The sequence below is a fragment of the Glandiceps talaboti genome, chromosome 18 (genome assembly GCF_964340395.1).
Source record: "Glandiceps talaboti chromosome 18, keGlaTala1.1, whole genome shotgun sequence".
NCBI classification, from domain to species: Eukaryota; Metazoa; Hemichordata; class Enteropneusta; family Spengelidae; genus Glandiceps; species Glandiceps talaboti.
The window spans coordinates 16,652,548-16,678,102 of record NC_135566.1 but is presented as its reverse complement, the minus strand read 5'-3'; the positions used below and the strand labels follow the sequence as shown (position 1 = coordinate 16,678,102).

At 34.3% G+C, this 25,555-nt stretch overlaps 1 protein-coding gene across 1 annotated transcript in view; it reads left to right on the top strand.

Annotated features, from left to right (window-relative positions):
• LOC144449075 (clustered mitochondria protein homolog) overlaps nt 1–25,555 on the top strand; it is a 54,468-nt gene that overhangs the window by 15,075 nt on the left and 13,838 nt on the right. Inside the window, exons 2-12 of the mRNA XM_078139495.1 lie at nt 10,963–11,111; nt 11,922–12,093; nt 18,852–19,001; nt 20,904–21,092; nt 21,385–21,469; nt 22,018–22,143; nt 22,673–22,776; nt 23,270–23,498; nt 24,000–24,102; nt 24,722–24,934; nt 25,061–25,235. Coding sequence (XP_077995621.1) covers nt 10,963–11,111; nt 11,922–12,093; nt 18,852–19,001; nt 20,904–21,092; nt 21,385–21,469; nt 22,018–22,143; nt 22,673–22,776; nt 23,270–23,498; nt 24,000–24,102; nt 24,722–24,934; nt 25,061–25,235 — 1,695 coding nt within the window. The remainder of the gene's footprint in view (nt 1–10,962; nt 11,112–11,921; nt 12,094–18,851; nt 19,002–20,903; nt 21,093–21,384; nt 21,470–22,017; nt 22,144–22,672; nt 22,777–23,269; nt 23,499–23,999; nt 24,103–24,721; nt 24,935–25,060; nt 25,236–25,555) is intronic.

Here is a 25,555-nt window from a genome sequence, read left to right as displayed (position 1 = left end):
AACAAGACAATTCTAGGACCCAAATTGTCAAGATGGCATTTTTAGTTCACCAGTTCTGTACCCCCTTTCACCAAGTAGTGTGAAATTTAAGTTATATTCAATTTTATTGTCTTCAGCTTACATAGATTATGGGAATGTTAATCTCAAAAATTTTCCCAATTCAGCTAAGGCATTTATGTTGGTTCTTCTACTCCTTGAGTTGCGGATATGTAGTGAAGACTCCAGACAGACGTATTACGTGAATTTGAAGTACTAGATCATGAACCTGTGGATTCCATGGACTAATTCTGTGATCTCTGGAGGAAATAATGGTGTTTTACTTGTCCAGGACAAGTGATTTGAGAAAGTACTCGTCTCAATGGACTAGTAGAATTTCTCATGGTTTTCAATTTTTAAAACCTCAACTCACTATATGATATAGGTAAAACTTTTCTGTACTTGCAGAAAATTTCAAAGTGAAGTTTTAGCATAATTATGAAGAGAAGCAAATGAACGACGGGTCTGCTTAGATTTCCTGAGTTTACAGTTTATGCCGAGAAAAAATCCTAAACTCAAATTGAAAATCAAACTGCAAGTAACATTATGGCAACTAATATGATGACAAAATTTGATCTAAAAAAGGACAATATGTATATTAAATTTACAAAAAAATGCCCATTTTGTGGACAAGTACTTTCTAATATGGACAGATACTTTTCATTTTCTGCGTGTGCAGAGGGAAGTGAACTGTTTTCAGTATTTCAAGCCCTGGGTATGTTTAGATTTAATCATTAAATGTTCAGATATAGTTAATGATATATTGTATTCTTAGTACAAAACATTCCTATCACAAAATTGATGTTTCAATTACATGATGTTTGTATTCTGAATGTAACAAATCTTTATCATCTGTTATCCGTATATAATCCTAGAGACAGCAGGAGATCTACTTCCAGACAGATATGTGATATATTGAATGCTGCATGGTATGTTTTGTTTAAAGTAGTAATTAGTTTCACAGTTCAATGTTCCTGACCTGTTTCTGAGTAACGACATAACATCCTGAATTAAGTGTGTATATGTGTGTGTGTGTGTGTATGTGTATGTGTATGTGTATGTGTATATGTATGTATGTATGATATGCTCTCCAAGGTGATTACAAATGTAAGCACTCTACTTGACGAAAGAAGAATGAAACTGTATGTATAATGTGTGTATATATATATATATATATATATATATATATATATATATATATATATATATATATATATATATATATATATATATATATATATATATATATATATACACACGCACATACGCACACGTCCACACACACACACACACACACATACACATACAGGAACCATGGTAATGTTAGAGTAAGTTGTTTGTTATCAGATTAATATACACATAATGTCTGTTCACATACTGCACCGTGTTCAAACAAATTACATACAAAGTACTCTTTACTACAACTATTCACCTGGGGACAGCTTTGAACTTATTTGCTATGAAGGTCATTTGATGTCAATGACCTGAGGCAGATCTAATGAAGTAATATGATATGTGATGATAAATAGGGATGGATAGTTAGGGATATTAGTGCAAATAACTTTGTATTTTGTGTGGTAGTTGTCTAACTGCTAGACCTCTGGCCTTCTTCTGAAAGGTCCAATCGAGCTCGAGGGCGAATGCCCGGGCTATCACCCTCACTAGCAACCTTAGGTTGCCTTCATAGTGAGCAGAATAGCCCAAGGAGTCTAGCAGCAAGACTAGCATGGTAGTAGCCTTTGGTGAAGTAGTATTGCATGATTGTTCTTTTGAAAAGTAAATTGTGTTATTTGAATATCAAAGTCAAGGGTTCTTGTAGCTGGACCCACAATATTGTTACAAGCCTACACTAATGGTTAGAGTACATGTGTATATATGATAGTATGTTATTTGTATAGGGGTAGTGAAAGGTTACAGTGTACTTTTAGTATTTCAATAGTATTTGATTACAGCATTGTAACATTGATAGTGTATGTTCAAGTTACTAAATTCAGTGTCAATTCTGATCAGGTATTCATCAATTGATACCCTAGATGGCTAGTAATAGTATATGCATTACTATGGTGATAAGTCGATAAAATCTCTCGTAACGTCTCCAAGCTAAACTTGTTTCATTCAAGTACCTCTCCCATGTAATTGAGCATTTCATAGTAATCTTTAAGTATTAATAGGCTGTCATGGTAAAACCAAAGTTGATTCTCATTGTTTTGCTTTTTTGACCCAAGAGGACAAATGTCAGACAGGGTACGTATACACTGTACATAGGAGCTCAACATTGTAAATTAGATCTATCTTAGGGGGTCTGACCATACATTTTGACCTTACCTTTAACTCCCTAGCATGAATATGAATGTGAAACTATTTCTTAATGACCAGGGCCATTCAAGTGTACAATGACTATATTCGGTTCCCAGGTACCTGTACCTGTAGTAAAAAGAATGACCCAAGGCACTAAGGTACTTATGAGTGTCACACTATGACATTTTCCCTATTGTTTGGATTTACAAGTATATGCTGTATCAGGTGTTTGAGTTGACTGGAGTGGCTGAATACTTTAGTTTGTATTTTTAAAAGGCCATGCAGTTCTTACAATTTTGTGAAAAAAACAGTTGTATGGAAGAGCTTTGGAAAAAGTTGGACCAGAATCAAAGAAATGATCCTATTTACTCCATATGGTTCTAATAATGTGAAGATATCACAAACTAGGGATGGAATCTCTGACCTCAGATAAAGGGGTGCTACTTGTAGTTTATAGAATTTGATGGTTTAGTTTGGTTAGGGTGATTACCAATTACAAAAGAGATTACAGAAAGTATCAGTGAACAGGCTGTAGTATATTGACCAATTACAGATGAGATTAGAAAGTGTCAATAAACAGTAGTATATTGACCAATTACAGATGAGATTACGTGTCAATAAACAGACCAATTACAGATGAGATAACAGTGTCAGTAAACAGTAAGTAGTACTGTATGTTAACCAATTACAGATGAGATTACAAAGTGTCAGTAAACAGTAGTATATATCAACCAATTACAGAAGAGATAAGTGACAATCGCCCAATATCGCACAAGCTCAAGAAACGAATTTCATTGTTTAGGTGGGAAGGGTCTGGCGTCAATGCAATTGCCAAACTTCATTTTTGCACCAAATTTCGAAAACTGTCATGCCTTCAGTTCCATATTTACTACTCAGATGTTGATATTAAAGTTGATTTAGAATTTACTTCTAAAATGATATAGGCCTACAATGCTCGGTTTCTCTCCAACATCTATGATTTCTGGTAGTATTTTAATGTGTTTACCATCATGTTTTAACATTGCATCGATCGTAGTGATTTGACCACTACAGTTTTCATCATGGTTTACATCATGTATAAAGGTGTCAATGTTGCACTTGTGAATGTTCGTTTTGAAGGTGGGGGAGGGAGTTTTGTCCTAAATGAACGACGTTCGTTTGTTTTAATTAGCTTGTGCAACATTGTGGGATCATCCCTTACAGAAAGTCAGTATAAATCAAATGTATTACCAGGATTTTATTACGGCTGATATTAGAATATAATGATATTAGATGTGTTTATTAGTGTCAAAAATAACAAACAGGTAGTTAAGTACAAAAATGACAAATTTCACAAGTCAGCGAACTCACTAAACAAACTAGTCCTAGAGTAAAGACGACTAGGTAGCAGTCATTTATGAAGTATTTCATGTCACACAGTGTCTCGGTAAATAATGGTTTAATACATAACATACATTATTACACCAATTACTACCATACATGAAATTGATGAATGATTGTAAATCAGACATATTGACATTTTAACTGATATCAGTTTTAAAACTGGAGTACAAATTTACAAGAACTGTCACCCCAGTCTTTATTTTAAAACCCATTCTTACAGATAGAAATCTCCTAAGTTAGCTACTACATTGTAGATCGTATAATCATGTGTTTTATTAGACACTGCATGAGTGCATAAATCTTATTACATACTCAAAGTTTTGATAACGTCTCTATGGAAACCAGTACCATGTCTGCAATCAAATAGGCTATGCGGTGAGTCATGTTACCATGGTAACCCACTTTTAAAGGGTCCCATGTGTCGGGCCAGTATTTCAACATTTTATTTGTTGCTGTAAATAATTTGTTACATAAGTTATTGTATGTGGTAATTTATGAATAGATGTAGCACTGCTAGCAGGACAGTCCTAATCTTGTTCACCCATGAATGTGATCAGTTTGGAAACAGTTACCTATAGTGTTGTAGACAACTACAAACTGTAAATTGCTATGCAGAGAATGTGGTATCACATTGCTGACAGGAATGACGGTCTAAGTCTAGACTATATGAATCCTGTGTGAATTCCAGGTATGTAGAACTATAAACTAAATCCATGGGCTCAGTACCATTGTTGAGGTCCTAAACGCATCCAAGCAAGAAAACAGTCAGAGGTCAGATGGGGTCAGAGGTTAAGGTTCAAATTGCAATGTTGCATTGTGAAGTGATGTGTGTGTGTGTGTGTCTCATATTTTTGGTTTAAGATGGTCTGCACATTTAACAAATCAAATTTTATGGTAGCTCAAAAATTTGGTTATCAGTTTTATGACTTGTGGATGGTCTCTGTTTTGTGAACATAGTATGTGAATAGCAGTGTATGTAATCAAATTATGATAAATTTATGTAAACAAACAGTCCCTTGAGGCCAATGGTAGTGAAAGATTTAAGGTTGACGTTGAGTCCAAAAACGTTCATTCTTGCGACAACACTGCACCTGCAACATACTCTAGCTGCAGTGCGAGACCCTCAGGCAATTCTACAAACTTTAAAAGCAACCACAGGTCACATAGTTGGGGGGTTGTCTGAGACTGCTCACCAGAGGTACATACTAGCTGCTGTTATCTGTGGCTTTTGTTTGACACGCTTCTGAGTGCAGATCTACATGTAGGTGTTAATTACTACAAGACTAGCATTATTAGTATGTACCAGAGATTACTTGCACTGGTGCACACGCTTAGTATAACGAACTTGGTCGTTCGCTACCGACAAAAATGTTATCATGTTGTATGATTTTTATGGAAATTTGCTGTTCCATTTAAATATGTAATAAGAATAGGATTCCATACCATGTGACTTCCAGTGTGGATACTCAGGGGTATTTGTATGTTTAATTGCAGTGTTTTATACTGCTCTGCTTTGTACTGCTGCAGAGAACACTGCAAAGCACTGCATGCAAATAATACCCTGAGTCCGCCACACTTGCACTCACGTGTCATGGTGTTCTGTCATATTACATAATGTATTATTGATATTATATACCCAGTACCTTCTACTGTACAATGTAACTACATGTATTTATCAAAGTGGGTATCACACACTCTTGGAGGTGAATAACCTACCTCAGTGGAAAGACCTTGTCATGATTTGTAAGTGACATTAATATGTAGACATTACCTTGAGGCCATTTGATGGATTGTCAGATTGCATAGATATACACCTAGACTAAAGGTACAGACTGAGGGAGGTACTAGTAATCTTCATTGCATACATTATCAAAGTACAAGTGCTAATATATCACCAATCTTACAAAACACCACTCGATCTGACTGAGGTGTCAGTCATTCTACAAGGTTTCAGACTTCAGTCAACTAAGCAAAACTTCTGAATACATCATCTTAACTATTTTTGTTTCTATAGTAACTGTATAATTATATTCTAAAAATAGGTTAGGTTTTGAAGAGTTCATATTTTATACTCAGATACACAATTAGAATATTACATATTAAGTAATCATGAATATTTATACAGAGGTTATGAACCACAAACAGCTCAACTTGGTATTAGTTATTTGATGATGATGTCGTTGACCAGGACGTTGAACTGCTTATGCATTATTAGCCCAGAGACTGTCTTGGTGTTGCTATTTCAAGAAGCTCTCTACACTGAGAGTTTCTTAAAGATAGTAACACCAACTCTCGACACTGAGAGTTTCTTGAAATAGTAACGCTCTGGGCTAATGATGTAACCTTTGTAATTCAATGCATGAGTAGGAAATAAATATTTCTGAAACTCAAGTAGCAATTCAGTAGCAGTGAGAAATTTCAATATGAATTTGCTTATATGACAGAACCCTATGACACGTGAGTGCAAGTGTGGTGTACTAGGGGTATTTGCACAACTGCAGAAGAAAACACTGCAGCATTAGTGCAAATACCCCTGAGTACCCACAGTGGAACTCGTGCGTCCTGTCATTATTACATATGTTTATCTGACACGGCAAATTTCCATAAAAATCACACCGTGATGTGTAGTAAACAATTGCATCCTCATTTGCATGCAGAGATGCAATAATGTTTTCGGTATTGTACCATATAGTGAAAATACATGGACAAAATGTACCACTAGTACAAATGTATGCACGCCCAAGGGTGCAAGTAATCGCTGATACCTACATGTACATGTACATGTATGTAATAAGGTTGAATACTTCCCACAAACTTCTGCAACTGTTCCAGGTAAAAGCTAAGAATGAATTTGATTTTTTTAAAATTTACTTCCAAAATAAAAAATACTCATTTCGGAACTAGCCAATGTCATGAAATGTTAAAATATATTTCTCTACATAACTAATATATATTAGCATGAATGAACTTTTTAGTTTAAGAAATATTTTATGAAAATAATATTGATCGTGAAACAGTGGAAGTATGGCAAATCAAAAACCTTTCATATGACTCGACAATTCAAGTCTTTCAAATGTGGTGTAATTGTCTAGAATCAGTGGCAAATTAAAGCTTTTCTTTGGCCAATAACCATGGTACAATTAAAGATTTTCTCTGCAAAGAATATATCAGTAAATAAACTTAATTATTTGATGAATGTTTCGAAATGAAATAATCGTGTGGTTGCTATAGTAACCATGGTGAAGTATTCTCTAAGTCCATTACTCTTTACATACAGGATTTCTTGGTCCAGTGAAATGTCAATATTATAACAATAAGTCATAGAAATTGAAATATAACTTTAAAATTATGAACACTTAAGATGATTTGTATACAGCTAGACTCTCTCACTAGCCCTCGGGAGCATCACTATTACACTTAGCTGTTTTGTATGGACCACATAATTATTGTACTGGAATCAGGGTACCTTCTAAGCCAATTTTATGTGCCACTGATGCACAAAATTTCTAGTGACGCACCAAAATTTGGTTTTCCCCCATCTCTTATGATGTGGTGACTCACAAGAAATGCCAGTTTTTTTATCATTTTGACTCACAACAACAAAATTTGGCTATCATTAGAGGGCACACTGACTAGAATATCCTTGTTCTGTGGGCCTTCATCAACTACATAGGGCTAATCATTTGTCGACATGTTACTGCAATTTTGCGCCATGTTTGCATGCAGTAACACGTCAACTAATAGCCCTATGTACATGTAGTTGATGAGGGCCCCTAGTACAATTATGCAGTAGATATCCATACATACAAAACAGTCAATGAGATGTTCCGAGGACTGTGAGAGAGTCTAGTATACAGCTTAAGTGGCATTATTTTTTTCATGTGGATATTTTGTTAATGTGAGTAATCCTGGATTGTAAAGTCCATTACCTTTTACACAGTGTTTTCAGTGATTTCCTCTAGTTATTTGAATATTGAATAAAAGTATTCAACTGAACTAATTCCCGGTAATGGACTCAAAAAATTTAACAAATGCAGACACTTATGAAGTTATGTAATACTTTTTTACATTATGCCAGCCAAACACGCCAAGACAAGAAATATGGGTATTTAGTTAAACAATTATTCTGTCAAAAGTGTGTGTAAGCAAATTGATAATCTGTATTTGATAGGAAGGGATTACCAGTAATGGAAATAGAACAGTCATAAGTACATGTATCATGTCAGTATGACCTTTCTTTGATGACCCTTTGACCCTCACATGACCTTTGTGTCTTGTGTGTTCCTAAAACATTATAGTTCTACAATGAGATTTTTGCATGGTTAAAATTGTAACCCCTTTCCAATTCTTCCTTGTTTTCAAAAAAAAATGAAACACAGTTTTAAATGTCTGAAAGGATGAATAAAATCAATATTTAGGTACATGTATGTTGTAACTTGTCAGAAGTGTGATGGTATTAAAATCATTTTAGTGTGTAAACAACTGATTTCACTATTCCATGTGGGAACAGGGTTAATGACTCTATATTCAGATGGTCATGCATAATCACAATAGTGAACATTTTGTTACAATGAACAAAACAAGATAGATTATGTACATGTATATATATTGTTCTGTCCTGACTTGTTAATTTAATAAAGACATTGTCATAATAAATTATGTAATCATTATGATGATGACGATGCTGCCGCCGCTGCTGCCAATGACGACGACAACGATGATGATGATGATGATGATGATGATGATAACGACAATGACGCTGACAACATATATTTATTACGACGTATAGAAAACATTGTAATATGATAACCAGGCTACTTTGATTTGATTTACAATATGATACTAACAAAACAAAAAAGCCTGTCACATAATTCAATTGATCCGTGAAAAAGTTACTGAACCTAAAACACTGTATTCAACTTTTGTTACGAAAGATTTTCAAAAACAGTTTGATCATGCTAATTTATATCAACATTGTAAAAAAAGGTTAAATGTCTTAGAAGTTATTAAATAAGAGATGAAGAAATATGAGATTGTAATTGTATATTCTAGTAATTTCTAACTAAATATGTCATGTTATATTGATACCCCAGGCTATTCCTGAATTGAAATCTACTAGTACTAGAGATGTCCACTTCAAAGTCCTAGAAGTCGATTTTTTAACTGAAAAGCTAAATCTGAACATGTAATGTTTTGATTCTTACCTTGCAGAAGTTCCCTTCAAAGTTAGAATATTTAGTGTATTAGTGATAAGGAATGAACGAAGAAAGGAAGGAATGAACAAATGAATGAATGAATCTTCACTTAACTATGAATACCAGCAACAACTCGTATGTCCAATTTGCTTTGGACAAAGTACATGCATTTCAGAATAGTAGGAGAGACGCCAGAAAATAGTCGTAGATAAAATAATCAAGTCTAACTAACTCAGGTAACTAGTATTTATACAATAATTAATTAATGGCTGCAGTTTGCATAATGAAAAATATAATATCGAAAAAATGTATGAATGTGATAATAAGCACACCCTCTCCCCTCCCCTTCCCTCCTCCTCCACATGTCCTTGTCATGACCCATCCCTGCAGCTGATACTGGTATGTGGACATATTGTACCAGTGGCACATCGGAGCTACTATAGTGCAATGACATAGTTCCTACATATACTACATGTAAATTCCAGTGGCTATATCATATCAGACATGTCTTGGGTTCAAACTGTGTACTATCTGTTACTATACTTGTAACACTTTGGTAACGCTATACTTAGTTCATATCTCAAGTCGTTAACCTTTTCAGCTCAGAAACAAACTTGTTTTCTCAGTTGCTACAACCCAGAGAGATAGGAATTTCTGGTAAAATGTAAATCGTTTTGGTTCCTATCTATTATAACTTGAGTACCAGTGACAAAATTTCCGAAAAAAGTTCCATTCCTGTACATTTTGTAAAGTTATTTCAAGTGGAACTAAATGAGAAAATTCCCATAGATCAGAGTGCTTTAAAAACTGCACTTCTGTATTTATAATTTATGATGTGGAATAATCGTGCATCCTCAGCAGATCGCATTGGTACATATTGGTCAGAAATTGTCAGAAATAACAATTCTGAGATAACTGCAGTAACTAGCAGTTTCGTTCCGTCACTCTCTGTCCTCCGCTAGAACTTTTCTTTTTCTTTGCAAACCCCTGAAAGAAAATAAAAAATAAAACGAAAAATGTTGAGTCACACAAAATAAGAATAAAAAAGTATTGTAAATAAAAACAAAGCTGCTACAATTATAGAATTATTGCATCTAATTCTGAGATACCTCTAATTCTATCCAAATTTGTTATTTATAAAACAGAAACTATAATTCCTAATTCCAGGATTGATTTACTAAAATCGAATATCATTTGTGATCTGATTACCAAATCTTGATAATACATCACTGTACAATTATCATTATTACTTTACCTGGCCTTTAGTATCAAGATACGATCTTTGTGACCTGTACTATTTTATATATATCTCTACAAATGTTATATATAGTTGACAGATAGCAAGTCTCAGTTGCCGGTTACACACAAAGTGCTTTTTCACAAATGGCTGATGTTGTTAATGTTTTAGTAAGAAATTAGATTGGTACGGCTAATTGAATTTCTCGTCACGTTTTTCTTTTGTAGTAATATCATCATTGTATATCTGATTAAGTTGATTTTCTCTTTCTGTATGTTTTTATTTTACTGAGATGATAAGGTCAGATTCTTTCTTTCTGTGTACCATTACCTTTTACTGAATAGAGAACGTTGAATTTCTCTTTCTGAGTTCCGTTTCAACTTACTGTTTAGAGAATAACGTTGATTTCTCATTCTGTTAGTCTAGTTGCTATACAGTATCGTTACCATTGGTTTAGTTTAAAGCCATGTTGGCATTCAAACTATCTTTCTGTGTACTGTTACAACTTACTGCATAGAGAATAATTTTGATTTATCTTTCAGTTAGTTAGTACAGTTGCACAGTATCATTACCATGGTTTAGTTAGAAGCCACGTTGGCATCCAAACTATCTTTCTGTGTACGGTTACAACTTACTGTATAGAGAATAACGTTGAATTTCTCTTTCTGTTAGTCTAGTTCCTATACATGTACAGTATCGTTACCATTGGTTTAGTTAAAAGCCATGTTGGCATCCAAACTATCTTTCTGTGTATGGTTACAACTTACTGCATAGAGAATAACGTTGAATTTTTCATTCTGTTTGTGATCACAGATGATAAGACAGAGGACACATCATCTTCTAAGGAAGAGGAAGAAAAGGAGACGATGAAATCGAAGGCCAAACAGGAACCCATTATTTTAAATGACAAATTCTACACGGTCAAGATCATAGCACCAGGATGTGATCCATTCGAAATACAGGTTAGTATGTATATGATGTACAGTATACGTTAAGTATAGAATGATTTAGTCATAGCATTTTTAAGATTGCACAAAAAGTACACTTATAAATTCAATAATGCAATGGATTTTAAGATAACACAATAACTTGTTTGTATTACTGTCAATATCTACAGGACAATAGGGCTTTCTAAAATATGCCATGGTGGCGCTCTACTTCCTGTCTGTGTGTACCTTGGGGGTATAGATGGTATAGGTTACTTGGTTAATCATAGAGCACTGCTGCTTTCTCGATCTCTGAACTATATGAAAAACATCCCAGATTTACACTTCTACAGAATACCACGAGACAAAGCCCTTGAGAAACAGTACTATGAGGTGATGATACCCCCAATTTGAGCGAGGGCGCTGTATTTTCAATTTCCTATTTACAGTCTGGAATGGTCTATTGAAATGAATCAAATTGAGCAAGAAAGCAAATTGAAATTGTAATATTAGATACATGTACATCAGAACTCTTCATATCACTGACATTAGCTAATTAGTCCCCGTCGGACGTAGTCCGGACAGGGACTTATGGATTGGGCCTGGCAGCCATTTTGTTTGCAATTTTTCAATGTCCAAAGCCATAACTCAGATATGCTTGAACAGATCTCATTCAAAGTTGGTATTAGGACAGTGTTCTATGACATACATGTGCATATCCATTTTCGTCTTGATATAATCCGATATGGCTGCCTGGCAGCCATTTTGTTGGCGCATTTTTCATATTCCTTAAAACCCAATCATAGCATGGACTATGTCATTCTCAATGACTTGTTTTCATGATAGGTTGGTGCTCAAGAAATGGTACATGAACTTCATCAGTTACTGATGGATAAGGAGGAGACTTGCCACAGGACATGTTTTACACTACAGATGGAAGGAAACGTACTGGACAACTTCACAGAGTTGAGAAATATTGAAGGTTTAACAGATGGATCTGTCATCAAAGTTGTAGAAGGTAAATATTTGATGAAAGAAACGAGGTAATTTTTGAGTGGTCATGCAGAACTATAACATAAAGATTTATCAACAGCAAGGCAATTATGATGCATTTTTCTTACATACCTGTATAACTTGGCCATATGTACCAAACCGGTCAAAAGATGTGATAAATTACATGAAACGTAACAGCTGTGTTTGTATTCTGTGCAGACAGTCTTATGAAACCACTGATTGTCACAGAGTAATGAAACCATTGCTTGTACACATATGCAGGTCATGGTCTGTTATATGGTCTGGATGCCAACATGGTTTTTAAGTGAGTGGAGGTGTAAATTGTAACACTTCCGTATAGGGACTAGGCTAGGTCTGTTTAATGCACATTTGCTTTCAGAAAGCAAACTAAAATTTTTTTTTCAACATTTGATATTTTTAAAGTTATTGACAACTGAATATCTTTGATGTCAGGGATTAGTTAGAGTAAAGCACAGACACATGTGTGTCAATTTAAAATCATGACTTGTCACTTATTTATTCATTTGATGATCCATGGTGAAATTTTGTATAGATTTGACGTTCATTTACATAATGACCATATTTGAGTCATTCTTGCAAACCACAGCATTTCCACTGAGGCAACTGAAAATTGTGGCAACGTACATGTATCTTGTACAGTGCCGTAGAGAGGCCTGTGATTTGAATAATCTGATGTGTTTAGTCACAGTTTGTTTGACCAATCAATTGATTTGATTTTTGTAAACAGACTAAAAGTCTCTGAAGCATGTCTACTATCACAATACTAGGACAGTGTCTAATAGACTTCTACATGAACAAATAAAAAACATTCAGTGAATTCAAAGTATAAATCAGGAGCAATGAAATATATTCACACCTGGTGCCATTAAATGTACGATTCATTTGACATTAAGTTACATGTATATGTATAATCCCAAGGAACAAATCATTTGCTATGGTTGCTGAACTAGGCCATCAGAAATCACTCATGTAGTGAATGTCATGCCTAAATAAAGTGCTTTGACTTGTACAATCACTATAAAACTCCCTGGTTGGTACTAATATACATAAACCCTACAATTGTAATGATAGCGTTTTTACGACCGTGGCTACATACACTGGGAGTCCAAGGAATGTTTCACTAGAGGGATATCACTAGGTGGCTGTACTCATAAAATATACTTTAATTGATCTCTAGAATATCGGCATTGATGTCTGAGGTCGTACAAAGGAATGGAACAGAGATCAAATTTACATAAAACTCTACAGTCTGCAACTTTCATGAAATATAGTGTATGACTTTAGTTGTTTGGTCGGTGTGTAGAATTACTTTGGGTCACTCATTCCCTTTACTTGCAATCAGTTTCAGATCTCAGTAATGATCAGCATCTATTAATTTTGTGATATGAATTCGTCAAGTTGTCCAGTTATTTGACAGTTGTCTCTCAATAAATAAAAGCTACGTAATGTCAAAAGTTGAGTAGAATTTGTCAATTTTATTGAACTACTCTCGTTATTTAGCAGCATGCTAGTAGTTTGTAATGAAATACAGATTTATATGGCCCTATATATGGACAGTAATGGTAACTTTTTAAAATTGAAAACAAATAAAGCGTATGCTTCAACTTATGACAGCAGTAATCAAGGTTTCGGCTTACTAAGACAGACACTAACTACAATATTGCAACATGTTGATATAAGGTAGTGAATGGAGATTGCTTTGATTATATTCACACTGAGTCACAGGAGGGTGGCGTTTCTGATGACATCCATGATCTTGCAGTGTACATTTTGGAGACATCCAGTGTTTATCTTGATTATTCCGCACTACAGAGGTACTTCAGCTGTCACCCGTTTGTGTAATCTATCACATCGAATAGCAATATCATTAGTTAGTGTCTCTCTTAGTTTATCTGAAAGCTCGTTTTACTGCTGTAGCATCACTTACTGTAGATTGTAATCTGCAAGTCTTAGAGTGGATTTTTAGGTCCTAATGGGCATGTGGCAAAGCATTCAAAGTGTTCATGAATATCACTGACTTGCATGGACCAGTTTCAAACAAATCTGGCACAACTGTCATTCAAAGTGTGACTTGTAAAGTTGTATACCGCTGACATATATGGACCGGTTTCAAACAAATGTGGCACAACTGTCATTCAAAGTGTGACTTGTATACCGCTGACATATATGGACCAGTTTCAAACAAATCTGACACAACTGTCATTCAAAGTGTGACATGTATACCACTAACTTGTATGGACCAGTTTCAAACAAATTTGACACAACTGTCATTCAAAGTGTGACATGTATACCACTAACTTGCATGGACCAGTTTCAAACAAATCTGGCACAACTGTCATTCAAAGTGTGACATGTATACCACTAACTTGTATCGACCGGTTTCAAACAAATCTGACACAATTGTCATTCAAAGTGTGACATGTATACCACTAACTTGTATGGATCGGTTTCAAACAAATCTGACACAACTGTCATTCAAAGTGTGACATGTATACCGGCTGACATACATGGACCGGTTTCAAACAAATCTGGCACAACTGTCAGATACTGTAGTCCAATTATGTTATGTACATCACTTTATTTTAATACCTTCACAATAAGGACCGAATAATGGTCATATTTGTTGTAAAAAAGTCAGAATGTGAATGAGTGAGTCCAAAAGTTAGGCAGTATGTACACATGTATTCAGCGAAGACTTGTTTTATAACATATTTAGAATAGGGCATAGGTCTATAGAATTCTAATTATCTGATTTATAAGGGATACATCTAAGAAAAATAATGATGTCATGGATTGGTTAGTTTAATTAATGGATAACAAATATTGCTTCTCAATTAATAGTTATCCCCATTAATCTACTAATCTATGTCAAGTCATGCACACCTCTACTCCTGTTGTCAATCAATTATGTTAGTGTTATGCTGTTGCAGCCCAGAGACTGGGCTATCTGACTTTGAAAATGTCACCCTCTAGAATCTGCTGAGAAAGTATGCCGTGTAAGATATTAGGGTCTCAAGGCTAAGAAATAGTAAATTCTTATTCAATTTTATTTTTTATAATATTAAGATTTATGCTCGTCTGTAAGGAGGCAAGATCAATGTAGGATAAAAAAATAAATAAATTGTTTTACTTTGGGGTTTTTTAAGCCATTTTAGTTCTGATCCTACAAAACAATTTTACTTTTAATGGATCTGTATGTACCCCTAAATACAAATATTTCTAAAAAAAAATGTCAAATTGAGAAATAGAGAAGAATTTTCACTAGAGTAAATGCATGGCGCTAAAAATTAATTAAGGTGTCAACAAAAGAACTATTTATTTAAGAACTACATACCAGCTTTATATTGTATTCATAGCACTACTATACATGTACTACTACATACTGATTTGAAATTGATTGTGCTGTCTCAAACATTTTCAATTTTGGCCAATTTTAGTTAGATGGGATGGGGGTTGGCATCTGAGGCCCAACTACAAGAATTAAGTTTTTTATCCTACATTAAGATATTGATCTCACCCCTAAGATATGACATTCGTGCTATGCTATTAGGCTAAGGGCCGAAGAACGCGACGTAGCTTATATTCTAAATTTATGTATGCAAGTTAAATATTTGATTGTATACATACATACATACATACATACATACATACATACATACATACATCCACTCATGCAGTGGTGCCAGTGTTACCAGATTAGTGACGTAATGTCTTGTGATTTCAGTTCCACAAAGTATTAAATACAAAGATATGTGTTTGACCTCAGCTACTATTGATAATCACGTGTATGATTTACCATTGTTTGCCATGTCAAAACTTATCATCCTTTTGTCAAATAAACCACGTCAGGGATGATCTCACTTTCCAATGAAATAGACCAGTCCTACATCTGTTACAAGCTCATAGAGATTGTTGATAATTTGAACAAACGAGAAATCAAATATTAAAAGGACACGCAGTCAGTTCATTTTGTAAATCGGTTGTACTTTGAATGCGCTATCTAACAAAGTGGTTTATCTGTTATTAAAAGTCAGTGAATATTTATGACAAAGTTTTACTGGCAATGTACAAGGAACATGACGATCTCAATAATGTACATATCCTTCACTTATCTCTGGCAGCAAATACGATTTGTATTTCATAAAATTAACAGTCATCATGCGTTCGGAAACTTACATATCCAGTATGCAAGTGCAAAAAGTATTATATTCCATGGAATACATGCACTTGGGAAACCTTTAAAATGTCATTATTCATGCTATGGAATCGATGCACTGCGCAAACTTAAACTATCCAATATATGCCAGGTTCTATTCCGTGGAATGTACATAGATTTATTATGCAAATTTGATTACCAAACATGCTGTCTATTCCATGGAATATGCATACTGTGCAGACTTAAATTATCCAGCATGCCGGTATCCATTCCATTATTGGAATACCATTTTAACTATCCAACATACCAGGATTTATTCCTTGGAATACACCTACAGTGCAGAGTTGTTTTATCCAGCATGCCATTATCTAATCTATGGTATATATCCATGAACGATTTTAAATACTGTACCTGCCAGTATCTATTCCATGAAATACATGTACATTTACTTTGAAGATTAATTGTCTTTACAAACACAGCACAGCATACATGTACATCTATTCCATGGAATACATTATAGACTTTGGTAACTTTGATTATTCAGCATGCCAGTATTTTTTCCATGGAATACAAACCTTGTACATGTGTATACCTTTACATGGAAAAATTTGATTATCCAGTCTGCTAATATCAAATCGGTGGAATATATCTATGAAAGATTTTAATTATTGTACATGGCAGTGTCTATATTCCATGAAGTCTAGCACTGTGCAAAATTGGATTATCCAGTATGCCACTCTCCATCCCATCTCATACTGTGTATTGTATAATTATCAGTGGCATTTCATGTACATGTTAAATTTTCTTCTGAATGATCTTATTTTGAATGCCTTTGTGTTGTTACACATTAAAATTGATTGACATGGAACATTGCGTGTGTGTACGTAGTGATGAAACAATGTGTAAATTGACACTTTACTATCCAATTATTTTTAATAATAATAATTTCATCACGTTCTTCCCATTGTACACCGCAATGTATTGAATTTGTGCTTTGTGTTTGATTTGTATTAAAACCTTTCAAATATTTGCAGTTAATTTGTAAAGGTCATGTACTCACTTTCACACTCACACAGACACACACACAGACACACAGACACATGCACACACACACACACACATACATACATACACACACACATACATACATACACACATACATACATACATACATACATACATACATACATACATACATACAGACAGACACTACACACACACATACATACATACATACATACATACATACATACATACATACATACATACATACATACATACAGACACACACACACACACACACACACACACACATACACACACACACACACACACACACATATGGTAACTTTCTTTTACAAGTTTCATAATCTTATCAATCAATACATTAAGTGTCTTTCACTCTTCAAAATTGTTTTATGAACAAAGCCGGTATATATATTGTATTTATTTATTTATTTATTTATTTATTTATTTATGTATGGTATGTCATGCAATTGTTGTTATTCTGAAAGCTAAAATGTGTATTTATTCATGAGATTTTACCCAGAACATGTTATATGTTATTTGTTAATTTGTTTTCAGAAATGTACATATAAGTACCAGGTACATGTAGTACAAAAAGTGATTGTTCACACATATTCGATATCTAGTACTTTGTTTCAGAACCATATATGTAAATACAGTATGAGAGGTCTATAGTCATACACATATACTAATTACATGTTGTCGTGTCAGTGTAATATACTTTCATACAATTATATAACAGATATGAATGACGTTATTGCACTGACGCAATGATGTATATGTTTAGTCTGGATGCCAACGTGGTATCGAATCGTCTCTGAAGGATGATAGCACTAGACTAGTTTAGTATATGTTTGACTGATTTAGAACCTTACACAGTACAAGAAACTCTTATCCATATATATCACTTTATTCTTAAAACGATAAAATATTAACATTGCCAAGCCTTACACAGTATGAAAAACTTGTATTGATATATCCCATTTGTTTCTTAATGTGTTATGCTGTTCCAGAGTTGTACACCGTACAAGAACCTTGTATCCTTATACGCCATTTGATTCTAATTTGTTACAGTTTAAAGCTGTGTACTGTAAGAGAAGCTAGTATCTATATTTGCTTAATATATTACAATGTTTCAGAGCTGTACACTGTACGAGAGGCTCATATCCATGTACGCCATTTGGTTCATAATGTTACGCTGTTTCAGAGCTATACACTGTATGAGAGGCTCATATCCATGTACGCCTTTTGGTTCATAATGTTACTCTGTTTCAGAGCTATACACTGTATGAGAGGCTCATATTATCCATGTACGCCATTTGGTTCATAATGTTACACTGTTCAGAGCTGTACACATGTAAGCCCTTTGATTCTTAAATGTTATTACAATGTATCAGGACTGTACACTCTATCAAAAGTGGCTATCCATAATAATGAAACCGTTTGAATTTTAAAATAATAAAATAACACTTTGAGAGCTATACACAGTACAAGAAACTTGGTTTTTTTTACATGTAGATAATTCTTAATAATACATGTAATATGTTATAACGTTTCAGAGCCGTACACTGTACGAGAAGCCCGTATCCATACACGGCATGTACGTGATTTATTGAAGTCATTAGACCCAGTAGATGCTTACAATGGAATGGATTTACAGTCTCTAAGTTTCCTGAGTGCCGTCATTGTGGAAGGCAATGACAACACTGGTAAGTGCCCAATAAGTATTATTTCACCTTTGACAGTTGACCTTTGACATCTCTGCAGCATGCCTTAATTACTGCAAATGGATTCCTTATGTTGTTACATTCTCAATTATAAAATTTGCTGTACAGACGTTGAGGAGATGAAAGTATTATAAATGCACTCTGACATAAGCTGTACCATGAAATCAATTTGGTAAACACTTTCCATAACCAGGTTATCATTATTGCAATTTTTCTCTCATTTCTCATTTTATAAAAAGGGTTTTCAAACCATTGATAGAAAATTAAAATTAATTCAAGTGCACAGCAGTACCAATAGTGCAAACAAAAGGTTGAAGTGATTAGGATATGTTCAGATAGCATGCTGTGAATATCATTAGGAACAAATCAGCTTGTATCCTTACAATATTCATCATTCATTTTTTACCATTGTTCAGCTATAAGCCGTCATTTTCATTTGGAAATTATATATATACACATATACATATATTACACAAACACACACACACACACACACACACATACACACACACATATATTTACAATGTATATATACAATACATACACATATACATATGTATAATGTATATATATAATTATATATAATCATATATATTACATGTTTATGTATGTGTGTATATAATTATATTGTTTCTATATATAATTATATATACACACATATAGACATATTCATATATACACACACATATATACATAATATACATATATATGCATACATTTATAAACATCTATAATTTATACATACAAAAATGTATGTATATGTATATGTGTATATATGATGTATATATATGTGTATGTGTATATATGATGTATATATATATGTGTATGTGTATATGTGTGTATATATATGTGTATGTGTATATGTATATGTAATTATATATATGATTTCTATGTATGTGTATGTGTATATATTTTCAGTTGAAATGCAATATATATATATATGTTCTTCAGTGACCATATTTTTAGCTGAATGACATCCATACACAAGCTCTGTTTTTAATTCAGACATATCTTGCATACTCCAGGAAGTCTGCAGAGGTCATAAGGTCAACTCTCTAGTTATTTTAACCTTTAAAGTGCCTAGCTTAACAATGTGTATTTGTAAAATTACACTGCAGTAATAAAGATTGTGTTATGTTCACTGCATTAGATAATTACAATATCCTATTTTATACAATTACTTTGTATGACTATTGCGTGACAAAATCAAACTATTTATAGAATCATGATGGTGTAATGAGATAGAAATCATAATAATAATTGCTTCATTTTTGTTACCTGTAATAGCATTTAGACTCATACTAGAGGGTCTAAATAGAACAAAAAGGTTGACTTGTTCTCATTTACAACTTTACAGTATTTCGTTTTATTTTATTTTCTTTGATGTAAATTGACTGTGGAAGTTGTATGTGTTAATTTTACTGTTCCATTGCTGTTTGTTGCGATTTGTCTTTTTGTGATAGTTCCTGTGGTATTCTTGAATGTTGTGTGTATACACCTACACGTACTAGTATGTTAGTTAGCCATTTAAGGGATATAAGCTTGACTAGCTTTGCTATTTCTTGATCCCTTTTGCCATGTATTCTGTATACGTATCTATTTTAAGGTTAAATTTTATCATATTGGTGAATAATCGTTATTATTTATACCTATTGCTATCGTGTAGAGTGTGTGAAGCGGAAGTCATAGTGTTGGCTGAGAAACCAAATTATTGTTAATTTTGTGACACACCTTTAATTGTGATAAAATTCTTTTTTCTGGTATTAACAAAAAAAGGACACTTCTTGTTGAAAAAATTGAAGTACAGTGGAAATTGTGAAATGTAAATCGTTAAATACCTTTTCAGAATTCTAAAAATTTGAAATGTTCATAATTTTTTTCTAGGCCGTAACAAGAAATCTGGAGACAGGGACTCTGTGGACTGTACTCCACCGGAGTTCATTATGCCTGACAGTGAAGAGCGCCCTCTAGTGCCATTAAATCCACTAGCCAAAGAACAGAAGTCTCCAGCATGTCTGCAAGTTTTTACAACCAGTGGTTGGAACCCACCTCCTGGAAACAGAAAAATGCATGGTTAGTACAAATTTTCAGCCATAAAAGTCGTAATATTTTACTAGGTTACAAAAACGTATTTTTGTGTGTGTATTCTCGATGTCATGCTCAGCAGTCAAAGTACATCGAAATTTATCATTATGTACTTGAATCCGTGTGGCTGCATTGGATGACACTACTGCAGTGACATGGGATTGAAACATAGCCCTTTAACATGGACCAAGAGTCCACAAACTTGCATTCTATCACTAACAGTGTCGTGTGTTGTACTGTAATTATTTGACCTTTGACCCCTGTTTACTTTGTATTTCAGGTGATCTGATGTACCTGTATGTTGTCAGTGTTGAAAACAATCCCTATCATGTGACTGCTTCCACTAGAGGTTTTTATCTCAACAGGTAAGCTTATTGTCACTAACTTACATGGTAAAAGTTCAACTCCAAATGTCTATGATTCAGAATTTCATATTCTAACCTTGATTTTTAAATCCAGGAGATTTAAAATGTATCAACTAGTACTCGTTCAAGAAATATGGGTGTCATTTGCATGTCAAATTGGCTTAGAGGGCACATTTCATCTGTCTCCACTCCAAAAATGGTTGAATAATATTGTTGTTATTTTAGTAATTGTGAAAATCATATTTGGTAATATGGTTGTTGTAACTACCATATTTGGTAATTTGGTGATTGTAACTACCATATTTGGTAATTAGGTGATTGTAACTACCATATTTGGTACTATGGTGATTGAAACTACCAAATTTGTTGATTGTAACTACCATATTTGGTAATTTTGATTGTAACTACCATGTTTGGTAATTTGTTGATTGTAACTACCATATTTGGTAATATGGTGATTGTAACTACCATATTTGGTAATTTGGTGATTGTAACTACCATATTTGGTAATTTGGTGATTGCAATTACCATATTTGTTTTCTTCTCAGGTCAACACAGGAAAGTTTTGACCCCCGACCTGCTGAACCCAAGCACCTTTCCCACTCATTAGTTGAACTATTACAGAAAGTCAGTCCTACATTCAAGAGAAATTTTGCACAGATGTTGAAGAAGAGGTAGGTTCAACCGAATTGTACACAAATAATGTTCAACAAAGAAATATTTTCAACATCCAGCCAGGTCTACATCATAGGATGATTGTTCAGGAATAACACAACCAGCAATATTGATAAACATACCGACAGAATGAAATCTAGTATTCATCCACTGTTTGTTGTTCATTTTGTGAACTTCATGGAATAGTCACGCTGATGTCAAATGAAGGGTAAAATTTTGGCGGGAAAGATTTGTCTGGCAGTGCTTTAGAAAAAGTTGGTCCTGAGCAAAAGAACAGAAGAAGAATATGATTCCACTGATAGGATATAATCCAGGAACCTTGGATTCAGACATAGTGGTTTAACTTTACATATTTCCGTAAAAGTAGCAATTCCTGAATGCAAAATTAATAAAATTATAGCAGTGGTCTATAACATTCAGTTTTTGTCTGCTATATATATAGCTGAATTAGAAACAATGCAGTTTTTGTCTGCTATTTGTATACATGTAGTTGAATGAAAAACAATGCCATTTTATTTCCATTTTCAGAGCCATGCGGCATCCATTGGAGAGAGTCCTCGTACCTTTCCAGGTGTACACATGGATATCACCACAGATAGAACATACAATAGACTCTATCAGGGCAGAGGATGGTAAGTTGAACAAATTATTGCTGTAAGAGAGAGTGGTTTGAAGACATATATAGAACCATGTCCACCCACTTACGGAGATCAAATCAGGTTTATGAGAGGGCGGTCTAACCCAAATCCCATCCCTGACCTAACCTTCACCCTAACCTCTAGCTAACATATTTCTATTATACAGTTGGTCCATGGTTCTAAATTCATGCCATATTGCCAATACCAATCGGGTTAGGGAGTCTCACCCTAATCCTATTCCGAACCTTACCCTATATCAAACTCTGAACTCCCTAGCTTGAATACAAATATGTGTCTATTGCTTGGTTGATCCTCTGTTCATCCTTTCCCTAGTTTGCACGTATCATTAGTGACAAAATAGATGGAAAGAAAAACTAAATTTGACAGAAATTGATGCATTTCATGGATGTGAAAAAAAAACATGAGACATACAGAATTAAACACTTCAGGATGACAAATGACTAATGTATGTATGTTTACAACACAGCCTACAACTCAAGACTTGGCTATGAGGAACATATACCTGGTCAAACCAGAGACTGGAATGAAGAGCTACAGACAACGCATGATTTACCAAGAAAGACACTTCCAGAGAGAATCGTGAGAGAAAGAGCCATTTTCAAAGTACAGAGTGATTTTGTACAGGCAGCAATAAGAGGTGCTACAGCTGTCATTGATGGTAACATTATGGCTATAAACCCAGGGGAAGATTCTAAGTAAGTTGACTTGTTTTCCCTCAGTCAGTTTGTGTATATTTAAGTTGTATCAGCTCTTTGCATCTCTGTTCATCTGCATCTGGCTGTCTCCTTAGCCATGTCAGTGTCGTGTGTGTGTGTGTGTGTGTGTGTGTGTGTGTGTGTGTCTGTGTGTCTGTGTGTGTGTGTGTCTGTGTGCATGTACGTGTGCGTGTGTGTGTGCATGCATGCATGCATGTGTGTGTGTGTGCATGCATGCATGTCTTGTATGACATTCTGATGTCGTCTTGGTTGTCTGCTAATGTCACCCTAGCTAGTCTTGTACATACATGTATGGCTTTCTGATGTCGCGACGGTTGTCGTCTGCTAATGTCACTGTGACTAGTCTTGTATGACATTCTGATGTCATGATGGTTGTCGTCTGCTAATGTCATACTGGTCGTCGTCATCTGCTAATTCAATGTCTGCTAATGTCGTCATGGTTGTCATCTGCTAACATACATTCTTTGTTTTGCATTGCAGGATGCAGATGTACATATGGAACAATATATTTTTCAGTTTAGGATTTGATGTACGAGATCATTACAAGAATTATGGTGGTGATTATGCTGCATATGTAGCACCAGTAAGTCAAAATAATTCCATAACTTTAAAAAAAAAAACCACTAAAATAAAACTGTTACAACTTTGAAAAACACCAAAAACTAAAAGAAAGTACAACAACTGTTCTCAAAATGTACATATGATAAATTTTCAGCAAGAGCAATAAAATATACTGCCCTCACTCCTCTCAAAACTTAGCAAATCAATTGGGCAATGTACTGTTGCATGTAGCATTGGTTTTAATTTCAGCAAAGATCAGTTGTTTTAACCAGTCAGCCATGTACATTGGTAGATTAATTTGCATAATATCAGTTTGAGCACCTGTAACAATAGTAAATCAACACCAGTACATTAATTTGCATATTATTGATATGTGCACCTGTAACAAGAGTAAATCAACACCAGTGGATTAATTTGCATATTATTGCAATGTGCACCTGTAACAATAGTAAATCAACACCAGTGAATTTGCATATTATCAATACACACCTAGTAACACATGTAGATACATTTACATATTGTATGCACCTGTAGCAATAAAAAAAATCAACACCTGGTCCAGTAGATTAATTTTCATATCATCACTTTGTGCACCTGTAACATTAGCTGCAACTCTATTTTCTCTTTGTTCTGTCACACAGAGCTGTGATTTACAAGGTGTGAAAGCCTACTGTAGTATTGATGTTGAAGGACTTTATACTCTTGGCACCGTAGTTATTGATTACCGTGGTTACCGAGTGACAGCACAGTCCATCATCCCGGGAATACTGGAAAGAGAACAAGAAGAGTCTGTTATCTATGGATCAATTGATTTTGGTAAAACAGTCGCCACAGAAGAAAAATTTGTTGAGCTGGTAAGTTTTTGTGAAGAGACTCACAAAATTAATCTAAATATTCTCAATTTTCTGCCCACCAACTGAAAATTAGTTAAAGTGTATGATGTACCCAATTGTAAATAACATTTTGACCTTTTTCCACAGTTAAACAAGTCAGCCCAGCAATTGAAGGTGCTTCCACACAAGGTGCTAAATGAGAAAGACAAAGAAGTTGAACTCTTCTCATCTATTGAATGTAAAGGAATCAGAGGCAATGATGGAAGACACTATATACTTGATTTACTACGGACATTCCCTCCTGACCTTCATTACCTTCCAAGTAAGTATTGATAGTCATGTGATTCTCACATGGAAGTCACATGATTGCAAGGGGTTGTTTTGATTGGATGTAGAAATGCAAATTTTTTATGGTTTACTCTAGATTTTTCATAAAATATATACTCTAATCGTGTGTTTTTTAGTGCTGTTTTTTTAGCTGAAAATGTGCAAAAACTTTTTCCCTGGAAATCAGTCCAATTAACATACTTTTATGAGTTGTCATATTTCTATATTCAGGTGTTGTGAAAGGTGTCACCAATATTTGCAATGAATACAGTGGACTGACTGGATATGTTAATTACAAGTAGTGTCTGCTTTCCC